Consider the following 13,253-nt stretch of genomic DNA (forward strand, 5'->3'; position numbering starts at 1 on the left):
GAGGAAGCATGAAGATTTAAACTTTAACACACATTGACCGGCGAAAAACTCTGCGCGGTTCCCTCGGCCCCCACCGCGGAGAATAAACAGAAGTGCAGCCATGACAACCATTCTTCTTCGCTGCTTTTGTGGAGGAAGTTGCTGCTTTTTGTGGAGGAAGTTACAGCGCCACGTACAGGTTCGGCATATGTACTGCAGCTTTTCCAGCGGTTGGATGTAAACGGAGCCGTCTCGTGGAGCTTGACACAATCCGGTGTATATTGTGTGTAGGCGGAAGCTTTTTTGCGGTTGCGTTTGCGTTACTCCGATGCGTTTTGCCGTATGGGTTCCCGTGGAGCCGGGGCCTTAATCTGTCTGAAATCCTCCTGTTATCGGGCCAGTTACCTGGCAACTCCTCAACCACTTCTGACAGTCCCTTCCTTCATCCTTGATGGTGAAAGTGGTTGAGGAAAGTGAGTGATAACCAAGCACACCTCTTTCTCTCTCTCTCCGTCGCTGTAAATTGAGCCGCTACACGACAGTGCCATTACCTCCAGCTGCCACGGCTAAATCAAACACTTAAGTGTCTGAGTGATTACTCTTACACACCTCACAAGTGTCCCTATTCGTCTTCTGCCTTTCTTAGGTTCCTTCTGTCTCTCCTTTAAGAGGAAATCATTGTCTGTTAACTATTGTACGGTGTGCATAAGCTGTTTTTAATTTAGTTTGTTACTTGAAATGCATACACAGAAGTATAGTGATTTCCCAGCAACAATAAAATAAAGAATAAAACATGTAGGTGAGGGTAGAGAACCACCCCTCTGAACAAACTACAGAAAATAAAAAACACAGTAACAAATCAAGATGAGAAACCAAAAAATAAATGACCTCCATAACACAATGCAAAATAACAGTTTATTGAACCTCACCCACACGTTTCCTTTAAATGTATTTCAGGCGGCAGTAATGCTTAACATTCCGCATGTGACATGTGAAGGTTCTATGTGAGTGGTCTTGAGGTTTTTATCACATCTTCAAAAGAAGTTTAATCCCAGTAAATCGATGCACATGAAGATATGGATGACCTTTCAAGACTGTGCTGTTGTGTATTGGAAAGAGATTTTAAGAGGAAAATAAGTCTGCTTGATGTCACAATTCTTTTGCAAGACTTTCTGATTTTTGAGGCCAACTTAATCTTTCAAACAGGTTATTTAAGTGTGCACTAGTAGCAGCAAAAGGCCCTCTAGTCATTGACAGCATTTTGAAGAAAGTACTTTTTACCACTGCATAATTCACAGAGGTTGTTTTGATCATTTATAGCCATGCTTTTTGTTCCAAGAAATGTTCTTGCAAATGGACTACAAAGTATTCGTTCAAATGATTCTAATTTTGGTTTTACAATTCACTGATATGCATTCATGGTAACGTATAGGTGGGCCATTTTAAGGTGACATGCAAAAACAGTTTCAACCTTTGGATTATCAGGAGATGACCTTGAGAGTCAGTGTTGGTGAGCACAGATGGCTCCTATTTGAACCTCACATTTATGGAGAAATCCTCTTTACACTTCCCCACATAAGCATTGATTACTGTATGTCTGACTTCATTTTCACACAATATGTTGTGGATCTGTAATCTTCAAACTTCTGTCCTAGTAGAATTTGTTTTCGACTCACCCCAGCTGCTGCTCTAAAGCCGTCAGATTACTTGTTAATGTGATTTTATTTATGAGTTTCCTCAAGACGGCAACTTTCCAAAGTTTTTGCGTTTGACGACAAAGTTCCCCACAGCACATCTCTCTCCCTCTCTGCTCATCGCCACGTCTTTCTCTCTCTCTCTCTCTCTCTCTCTCTCTCTCTCTCTCTCTCTCTCTCTCTCTCTCTCTCTTCCTTCACCGTCCGACTCCTACGCTACAGCGGCCCCACAGTGCCACACATTATCATATCAGAGAACACACACACTGCTGCACAGATGGGTTGCATGGTCTCTTTCCGACAGATGAATAGGTAAATATTTACCTTCCCAGATTGTCTTTCTTCCACTCTCCCCCTTCCATCACTTCCTCTCTACACCTCCGTGCCACACTCATTTTTTTTCCTTCTAGCTGTCGTTTCTCAGGGCTCTTCTGTCCCAATGGTCTCGCCTTCATCTTATCACGGGGGCCGCTCACAGGCATCTGTTGTGCAAACACGCTTGCATACACATGCACATATTTTGAATATATGATGAAGAGGATGGCTGTATGTATATGGAAGCTCATGTATGCATGTATGAGGCCTCAGCAAACAAAGAGTTGATCATAATTGTGCTGAAGACAATTGCGTGTTTTATGAAGCTTAATTCAACCCATTGAGGCAGATGGGGCTATGCCTTCTTATCTTGAGTTTTAATTAAAATTCTTTATTCTCCTATGAACACATTATTCCTGTGTAAATGCTAACTCCGACTGGAAGCACATTAAGGCTAATGGAGGCCAGTGTCTTCAGGGATGAGGTCTTTTTCCCTCCATGGGGCAGGAGGAGAAGTGACAGGAACAAAGCATACACACACACACACAAACATCTTTCCCTGCACTATTATCGCTTTTAATTTAGGGGCCTCAGGGGCTGTATTGTCTTTTTATTCTGAAGTAGATATAGAAATTGCAGCATTAGCCATGAGGTCAGTGATTGACTGCGAGATGTACAAATCAGTCCATCCTCCCTTTGTCTCTCATCATACAGGTTGGTTTTCAACACATTTAGTTTACTTTCCATTAAAACAGATCATTCATAGTCTCAGACATGGTTAAACAGAGAACTAATTAAATGTAGCCTCTAGAGCAATATCTATTAGGAGGCATTTCAAAATGCCATTTGAAGTGGCAGTAAAGGTGATGAACATTGGGCTCTATTATTTATACTCTTTACATAACTGCTGCCTGTCATAAAATGTTACGCCACTTTTTCCTCTATGTTTTAACCACAGTGTCTCGTGTTCCTTTTGTGTACCTTTTACATTTTGGTAAACTGTGATGTCCCTCTCTTTTTTTTAAAAACTTTATATTCAACATCTCTACTTGCAATAATTTGTACTCTTAGTATTTTTCTTTGTCTCTACGTTAGGTGATATAAGATGCTTTGCTTTCATTTCCTTTTGATTAATGATATCATTTCTGATATCATTCTCTGATCAATACTAACCGTTGTTAACTCTTTCCCCATGCCTCACTGACGGATAATATCTCATTTGACGTATTCTGTCTGTTTATCTCCTTTTCACACAAAGAGACTCATCAGTCTTTTCTTATTTATACACTCAGTTACTATTGCATCTGGTCTTCTGTTTATTGATCAGATACCTCATGTCTCTTAAAACACATAATAGGTATGTTGTGATAGATATCTCCTGGAATAATGGGATAATGCCCAACATACATTAAAATATAGGATTTTTATTAGACTGTATCTTACAGTTTTTACAACAATTGAAGTCAAACCCTGATATCTACTTAACATTTGATAACAACAAAAGGCTTCTTTTATTTTCATTTAAAATATAAATATGTTGCATACTAGGAAGGATGGACACAAAGGTTATCCAATGTCTAAATCATTTCCTTTTTCATCAGTTTTGAGTTTTAAGATCCCTCTTCCTGCATCAGTTTAATTGAAAGCTAGTCGATCTGATAGCTAATCTGTCGTCTCTGTGTCTCTGCTTCTCTGTTTCTCACATACTCTGTTTTTGAAAGGTGAACAATAACAAGATATGTTTCTCCTCTCCCATTTTAACAAGGAGAGTGGTTCTTGTTCATTAGTATCGCACATCACACCTCCATCACCCTTAGATCTGGGAGAGACAGAGGTGTCAAAATGACAGTGTGGCGCCCGTGTTTTTTCCCTCTCAGCCGCCACCTTAGGAAAATCCACAAAAGTCAATTCACACCAGTCTCTCTCCCTGCTATTTATCTCAGTATCTTATCTGTGTGTGTTACTTGGCACCCCTGGCCTGAATTCTACAATTCTTCCAGCAATGGTGTAAATGTTCTTAGTGTTTCCTATTAAAGGAGAAAGACATACTGGCTACCAGTATACCAACTCACCACTACCACCACCACGGGGCATTGCAAATTGGATATGAACGCCCTGGGGGGATAAAACAGATTTTATATCTACTAAGGCTAGAAAAGAAATGTGCTTGTTTGTTTGGATGTTAATTTAATTCACTTCCCTTCCTAGTATCATTAATGAAATAGCTTGAGGAGTATATTATAGATTTCTTTATACTCTTGTGACGAGCAATAAATAACGTGATTTTATTCATTTTCAACTTTTCTTTCATCCCTGTAGGACAAGAATGTTTTGATGTGATTAGATTTGATAGGCTGCACCAATCCTAAATGTGGCCTACCAAATGTTACCTACTGGTGACCATAATGTGGGTACACACACAGTAGGAAACCTTGGCTCCAGAAAATGAACTATATCTTAACGTTTTCAGACTGTTTTCCTTGATTATTAATTGTAAAAAGCCTACAGGCAGCAAATAGTCTTTTGTTTACTTAACAAAGTAGAGGATTAAAACTGTGTATTCTGGTAAATACTCAGGGGTGTCAGAACCACTGCTTGAGGGGTCTAGAAAGAACATTTTAATCACAAATAGAGAATTATTCATTTATTCATCCGTTTAACTATTCCGTGCTCAGATTTTTTAGTTTTTAATTTATTTGGTTTTGCTTTTCCAAAGGGTAGTTTTCAGGCAGATCTTAGAGGTCAAGGATGCCTGTGCCTGCAGGCCATTGGTTAATATTAATGACCATAAGCCAATTGGAAGTCATCAATAGGTCAGAGGTTATCATGGGGTTGCAGATGCAGGAAGTTAATGTAATTAAAGATGCATCTTGTTGTCGATTGCAGAGAAAATGTCTTTTACACTCTCAATGTCTAAGTTAAGCTGTCTTTTTCTTTGTGGGTCTGTCACTAATGCTTATGTGTGTGTTTGGTTATTGTCTTAATGTCTTTAAGGTTTTCTACAAGAGGTAGTTGATCCTTCATATTCTTGCTTTTATTCGATTAGGTTATTTTTTGGAAGCAATTCTGTAGCTACTGTAGGTCCTTATTTGTAAGATGAGGGAACATTAACAGTTAAAAAACTACAACATCACATTTGAGATGGTTGCTCTAAAATTAGTCAGGAACGGAGAAGAAAAAAGATTGAATGAAAGAGTGAGTAGTAAGAAGCAAACACAAATTACAGGTGATTGATAGTTTGCTCAGTCTCAATGGCCGTCCCCTTCTTTCCACCCAAAGATTTGTGAAAGGAAATCTGTTAAGTTGTCTGTTACTAATTACATCATGGCTTCTTGTGCAGACTGTTTTCCATATAACACGTCACATTAAGAGGCACCAGTGTGCCTCCTGTTCCACTCCATCTTAATGTTTGATAGAAGACATGTAATCAATGTCATGGCTTGCTTGTATTGAGAATTACTTCCAATTACTTCCGTATTGAGTACCATACCCAATCTGATTTTGAAGAAAAAAAAGGCCAATGAGAAGCCAGCTTGTCAAAAATAATTTGGTCTTTGCTGCTAAAAACAAAAATGTTGTCTTGCTGAATTATCAAATTGCTAATTTAGCCCTTATTGGTGTTTAACTCTAGCCATCAGAGATTATGTTGAATTATGTTGGGATCAAACTGCAATACAACATACAGATTACATATTAGCCGAAATGTAAATTGCAATGTCAAGTATGTAAGACACATGGTTCTCTGAAAGACAACAATAACTTAGCCTTTGAGTTCTTGCACAAGCTGTCAAACTGCTGTCAATACAAACAAAATACATAGAACCAATCGATGCATCTATTCCCACACACTACTGGCTACTGTCTAATCCAATAAGCCACTGGGTCAATAATCAATTGTTAGTGATCGGTGGCAGAGGTTGCTAATCAAGGTTTGATTGGCTAAATGAGTCTATGGGGACAAACTTTGGCTTTTCTTAATGATATGGTCATTCCAATAGTTTCCAAAGGCACGTATCAACAGGGGGAAGGTGTCTGTGAATTGTGAACTTCAGAGTCCTTTTAGATAATAGATCAAAGAATATTTTGAGGCTAAGGATTGTTAGACTGAAATGTAACCTATTTCTGACTGGTGTTTCCTAAAGGATTCTGCTGAAATAATATTGTTAATGCTTCCATATTTCCTTATTTACATTACCATTATTTCTGATATGTTTTTTTATGTTTACTTTTATACAGAGAAGGTATTAGGATCATGATAATCATGCAATGATCATTTCTGCTTGTTTGATGTTCACATTTTTCTCCAGTTGTTTTTAACATGGTTTAACAGACAGAAATGTGTTGTTTATTTTGCTTGCTAATAAGCTCTCTTTGTCTCTCTTTTAGGGTCCCGGGTGTTACCATTGCTACAGATTTAATCTGCGGTTTTCCTGGTGAGACAGAAGAAGACTTCCAAGAGACTGTAGAGTTGGTGAAGCTCTACCGATTCCCCAGTCTGTTCATCAACCAGTTTTACCCCAGGCCCGGTACACCTGCCGCCAAGATGGAGCAAGTTCCAGCACATGTGGTGAGTGTGGACAAAGATACTGAGATTCCTTCACTACTAGTACTCTGAAAAAATTAAAGTTAAGGAGTGAAAGTTAGAGATTTGACTGTTATGTTACATGGCAAAATATACCGCAATACAATTTGTTTGAATCCGTAGCAAGTACCATTTATTTGAGTTATCTTTCAATCAATGCATAGTAAATGTAAGTCAAAGTATGTTGCTCAAGTAACAGATATAAACTGATAATTGCAATAAGTTCCTAAAACGTCTTGAAAAAGGTCTTATATAGTCTAAAATGTAGTTAAAGGAGTTCTGCATAATACATATTTATTGTAGGTAAAAACATTTGCACTGAGTCCTTATTTGAATGCATGTACGGTACGGTAAGTGCACACATACATGCACATGTGAGTGTGTGTGTGCATTGAGGAAACACAGGCCGTCCCCCATCATCTGAAAATGTAAAAGCATGTTCTAGTTCTGTCATGACTGCTGTACAAATGTTAATATTACTAATCCTGAAAGTGGGGGAGTGTGTGAGAGTTTTGATATCACACTCCCCTTATGACAGACAGACACACATGGTACACATACAGGATGAAAGCAAACGGTGCTAATGTTAAAATGTTAAAGCCTCTGTTAAATTCAAACATTTGCTGCTGCAAGTTAACTGGGACCACAACAAAATCTAAACTTGCACATAAAGAACAGAAATCTTAATACAGTAATTCTTCTTAAAAACCCATTATTATCAAACACTCCACAATGATAGGTGATTTTTTGCCTATTAGGATTGTAGCTTTTTGTTAAAGAAATTGACTAATAAGGTATTTAAAGAAAGAAATCGCACGAGAAATATATTTCCTTGACCTCAACATGAGGCAGTTTCCTAGTTGCCAATATCCAAACAACACTCTTACTGTTCTCTGTACGACCACACAGCTCCTGACAGATACTCTCTCCTTCCCTCTCGCCGCTCTTTAAATCTGCTAATGAAGCCATAATTGTTAGGAAAGGCTTGTGCAAGAAAGAAGCACAGATTGAACACGTCGGCCTCAACAGCATTTTCTTGACCTTTTACCACACAATTGTCTCAGCTACTTTTGTGTTGAGGATGCTACATGTAACTTATATAAATGTAAATGAACAGAAAAGTTTGTTATGAACATGAATACTCTCTACAGTAACACTTACACTTTATGCTCATTGCATCCTTTATGCTTGTCTTTTACCGTGTTTTTGTAAATGAGGCTATATTCCTTCTTTATTAAGCAATGCTTAATAAACCGAGAAAATGACTGCTTATTTGGTTCATTGCCATTGATAAACAAGTCAAAGTTGTGCCTTTCATAGTTGCTGACTTAGATCATTCTATCATCATATGATACTTGAAATGTTTTTCTCAGACCGTTTTTCTTTAGTTTGACCTGCTACATTATGCTGCACCTTATACAATCTCTTCTTACATTTGCACTCTCTCACTCTTTACCATCAAAGTGTTGACACATCTCTTTCAAGTGTAGCGTCTTCATAAGTCATTCTCTTTTCCCCCCGTCTCCTATCTCTCCTGGTTCTCTGAGGAGAAGCTGAGTGTGTCTTAGAGGGATCAATCCCCAGACAACCACATCACTGCTTCTCTTCTTATGTTTTTCCCCTCTGCTTTCTTTCTCCTCCAACTGTCTCATCCGACTTTTATTGTCAGCGGTTGGATGTCAGCACACATCTATCCTGGACTCCATTCCACAAGCAGCTCTTTGATTGCCAGAATGTAGCATATTGTAGGTCTCTGTTTCTTGCCAAATCAGCCTTTTTGTTCGTTTGAAAATATTTTGATAGCTAGTTTTATTGTTTTTCTAATAATGACTATAAGGTCATTATCACATAAAGTTTTACAAAGTGTTTTAGAAACTGGCTTATTTTTTAAAACTGCCTAGAAAAAGACCACACATCACATTGTCATCATGCATTCTAATAGCCATTCTCATTGGTCATCCAAAGGTTTAGCTTAAAGGTCATGCAAAAAACCCTCTCTCTTTTCCTCCGTACCCAAATCTCTAAAAACGGGGCTACAACGGAGCTGATCCAGATTTGCGTCCGAAAATGACGTAATATCGGAAATGTGGATCCACGGCCCTATCAGAACCGTTGCTATCAGAAACAATGCCCGACGTGTTTTGGACGTAATATGCACTTTGTTTACATGAGCAAGCATCGCTAACACTCAGAGCTAACCTGTACTGGAGAGAGTATGTGTAAAAAAGCAGGAGATAATAAAAGGAACTCACCTTGTGGTAAACCCGCAAGAGAAAAAGCCTTTGAGCTCCATACTGTTTCAGAAATAATCCTTGATGTGGTTTGGAACATGATACGGCATAGCAGCATTTAGCTGTATCTCATATAATTCTGAGCAGGCATTAGCTCCCCCTCTTTTAATTTTTTCAAGCTAAGGACCCAGATCAGCCATTCTCTAACAGGGCTGAAACAGAGGGATATGAGAGATGTCTAAAATGCATGATCTGTTTGGTATTTTGAGCAAAGCACATCATAGACATGTTTTTTACATATTTTTATATATCTGAGACCCATAATATATGCCCAAAAATAGCATGATAGGAGATCTTTAAGGGAATTTTTGTGCATGACAGAGGATATTAAAAGGTGAGAGGGACAGAGACGGGGAGTCAGAATAATATGTAAGAGTCCCTGTAACCAGTACACCTGCTTCAGTGGTTAAAGCTGCCCACAACATCACATCATCAGTCAGCGTGCACCTGTTCTTACACACATACACAGACACAGCCCTAAAGACAGATACACACACACAGCGAGTGGTGGCAGCTAGGCGACGTCTAGGCCATGTAGGGTCAGTCATTAATAAAGTGCACCAGATGGTTTGTCTGGAACACAACTGTGTTGAATAGCCACAGGAGGGATGGATGGGGAGCTAGATGGAGTAGGAAGCCGAGACAGAAAGAGGTCTGAGAGAGAGAGAGAGGTAGAGAGAGGTAGAGAGAGAGGTAGAGAGAGAGAGAGAGAGGTAGAGAGAGAGAGAGAGGTCTGAGAGGTCGAGAGGTCTGAGAGAGAGTATACGAAGAGATGTACGAGAGAGAGAGGTAGAGAGAGATAGAGAGAGATGAGAAGAGAGATAGAGATATAGAGAGAGGTAGAGATAGAGAGGTAGAGATAGAGAGAGGTAGAGATAGAGATAGATAGAGAGGTAGAGATAGATAGAGAGGTAGAGATAGATAGAGAGGTAGAGATAGATAGAGAGGTAGAGATAGATAGAGATAGATAGAGAGGTAGAGATAGATAGAGATAGGGAGAGAGAGGTAGGAAGGATAGGAAGAAAACGGAGATAGTTGGAGGAGGAAAATAAGGAAGAGCAAGCATGTATTGCAAGTATGAGTGGGGATGCAATCTTATTTGACAACCATTTTTCATCAACTTTGTTGTTATTTAGTTAATGTATTTATCATTTTTGTCATATATATTTTTTATGTATGTTCATTTATTTTTATGGAGGAAGTGAAATGTTGTGTGATGTTGACATTATTCATGTAGTGTATTCAAACCACTACTCCCACTAACACAAACAACAAAATAAGGAAAGTAACAGCTACATGGATGTGTTCATTGTGGGTCCTGGAGGGGAACCACACCCATTATAAATGATATTGGCCCCTATGAGCACTCACCTACCAAATGTATCAGCTGATGGGACTGAGGATTTCAATCTCCCCATTTTGCTGTAGGGAAGCTTGTGGTGTTTGCCTATGGTTTAAATTAACCTTACATCAGTAGCACACTGCCCTTTAAAAAGCAAGAGCAGATATTTACCCTTTCTTATCAGAGTGGGACGCAGACATGACAGTTTTCCTTTTCCACTCTTTGCCTCATGATTAATGGGATGCGAAGCAGATTTTTAGACAAACCTAATGTCATTCTAGAAGATTGTGGTACCAACATACTGTTTTCAGTGATTTACTGTTTCTCAATGTAACGGCCCTTGCAGGAAAGATGGATGTAGTGTAAGGTGGTTTTGGACATACAAGCAGGTGCAGGTCACTATTGCTACCATCTAGAGCTGGTCATTTGGTAGGAGGTGGTGAGGCATGTCCACGGGATCTAGTGGTTTCTGACAGCAGCGGACATTCTGTATGAGGGGTTTGTTAATTGAACTGTCAATACACCACATTCACCAGAATACAAAGAGTCACACCGTTTCACGAGTGAATTGTCAAAGTGTGTGTGTGTTCAGGGTAATAGGAGAGAATAGATAATGGGAATTGAAGGAGGTTGGTTTGAGAAAGGTCGCCTTGGATATACTGGAAAATGTTATTAGTATTGAGTAGTTTTCTTATTTTCAACATTCTGTGGCATTTCACCATATAGCTTTCAACAAATGCAGGAAATTAGCTCAAAAATAGAAACTGAGGATGGCAAAGAGTACTATTTGTTATGTAAAAGTGACTGTAAAGGGCAGACTCTTCAGACTCTGTTAGTGTTGACAAGTTGTTTTTCACATTTAGTCTCTTTTGTTGCTTGGGCACCGAGTTGGCTAGTGAAGTAGCAACATGACACTATTCCTTAAAACGAGCATGTTCAAAAGATAATTTATTAGATCATAGATTTGATCATATACCTTTATTTTATTTTGATTATGTAGCACTAAGAAATGTAAATGTGTTCTATTGCTGTCTGATTTACAGCCATACCACACGGATAGATTGATCTCATTGTGTGGAGCAGACACCCTATAGAGCTGCAGAGTTTCCAGCTGCGATATGGTCCAGGTGTTTTGTTTTGTATCTGTAGATCTAACTTATTAACTATTGTAATAAATGATATATGAGCTTGGGCAGATGGAAAGAATAGGAGACCACAGGGATGGAGGGAGAGAAGGAAGCATGTTGAGAATAAAAGGATGTGAATGCTATTAGCTTGGATCTCCATAATCATCCCCAGGTGACTAGAACTTAGCCTTGATAAATGGACTTGCTGAGTGGAAGGTGTGTGTGTGTGTGTGTTTGGATGTCCATTTGTATGCAAGGAGGAGTTGAGAGTGAGCAGCTGCTGGAGCAAAAGGGAGTGAACAAAGTGATAGAGAGGGAGATTAGCTATTCTAGTGGGACACTGTTTTTAATTTCCCCAGGTTGTAATTGGTTAAGAACTCCATTACCCACAAGGCAGCAGTGAGGCAGCTGTCAAAGTGAAGCAGCTGGCCAGCCCCTAGTAGCTCCATCTCCTAGCTTCAGTATCATTTATCTACGCCTGGACACCAGGCAAACACTTGCGTAAACACACACACACACGCAATACTTTCTCTTCTCTCAAATGCAGATACTAACTGTCTCACACACATATCAGGGGAGATAATAACACTCCACTAAAGGCAGTAGAACATGTATTAAGGTTGAGTTAATGGTTAAGTTTCTGTCTGGGGCAGGTATGTCTGCAGGTGATTAATGAGGACCTAGTTCACTAATAAAATAAGGGATAACACATTGCATTTTAATGATCACAGTTTTTGCTTGCCACATTCAAATGCATGCAACCTCAATAGGTCACCAGTAGAGATGGACAGTAATAATGTTGTGCTGGATGTAAAAAAACAAAGATAACCAGTGGGCATCAGAATCAAAAAAGTCAATTAGTGTAGATTGGATAAAGACAGACTGTTCCCTAAGGGGGAATTCAGTTGATGCTGCAGATAGGAAATAGTTGTTACAATGCCATACATAAAATATACGTACATATTTAAATATATATATATATTTTTAAATCTTAATAGATTACCAATAACCAGTGTATGGCTTATGTGAACCTTGAACAGTACATATAGCAGATCTAACACAAGCTAATATATCTGGAACATGTTATAATCATGTGTCCTCTGTAGAGAGAGAAAAGGTCACCACTGTGCTACTCATTGTGATGCTTTAGGAAGTGTTAATACTTTGCTGAGAGGCAAAACCACACACAGGTTGTGCCTAAGGTTTCTTTTTTTTAGGTATACAACACACATACACGCCGTGGGCGTAGGCTCTATAGCACTAACATCTGTCTGTCATTAGGGAAAGACAAACGGGCACATACTGGTGAACCAGAAGCTCTTACAGTGCAGTCTAAGGCCCAGGCTCCACGGGAACGCATACGGCAAAACGCATAGGATTAACGCAAACGCAATCGCCAAAAAGCTTCCGCCCACACGCAATATACACCGGATAGTGTCTGCCCACACGAGACAGCTCCGTTTAGATCCAACCGCTGGAAAAGCTGCAGTACATATGCTGAACCTGTACGTGGCGCTGTAACTTCCTCCACAAAAGCAGCAACTTCCTCCACAAAAGCAGCGAAGAAGAATGGTTGTCATGGCTGCACTTCTGTTTATTCTCCGCGGTGGGGGCCGAGGGAACCGCGCAGAGTTTTTCGCCGGTCAACGTGTGTTAAAGTTTAAATCTTCATGCTTCCTCATGCAGCAGCTGATCCAGTAAGTAAACCCGACAGTAAAAATAAACATATTTATAACTAGTTTAGGTAGTTTGAGAGGTAATTATAGGCGACCCCACGGCCCCGTTGGACCCCCCAGAGCGCTCCGTTCCCAGATCTATCCACCTTTGGACCCGTTGTCGTTTGCAGGGTTTGCCGTTTCTACCGTTCCGTTACGGCGTCGTGTAGCTTAAAGGGCTATACGCATGAGAAATATGCGGATACAA

The 13,253-nt window shown here is 39.5% G+C and overlaps 1 protein-coding gene across 2 annotated transcripts in view; it reads left to right on the forward strand.

Moving 5' to 3' along the window:
* The window catches only part of cdkal1 (CDK5 regulatory subunit associated protein 1-like 1), a 231,923-nt gene that overhangs the window by 156,894 nt on the left and 61,776 nt on the right, over nt 1-13,253 (forward strand). For both annotated transcript variants that reach the window (XM_034127949.1, XM_034127948.1), the window contains one exon: nt 6,375-6,555. In XM_034127949.1, the coding sequence (XP_033983840.1) occupies nt 6,375-6,555 (181 nt within the window). The remainder of the gene's footprint in view (nt 1-6,374; nt 6,556-13,253) is intronic.

The sequence above is a fragment of the Trematomus bernacchii genome, unplaced genomic scaffold (genome assembly GCF_902827165.1).
Source record: "Trematomus bernacchii unplaced genomic scaffold, fTreBer1.1, whole genome shotgun sequence".
Classification (NCBI taxonomy): Eukaryota; Metazoa; Chordata; class Actinopteri; order Perciformes; family Nototheniidae; genus Trematomus; species Trematomus bernacchii.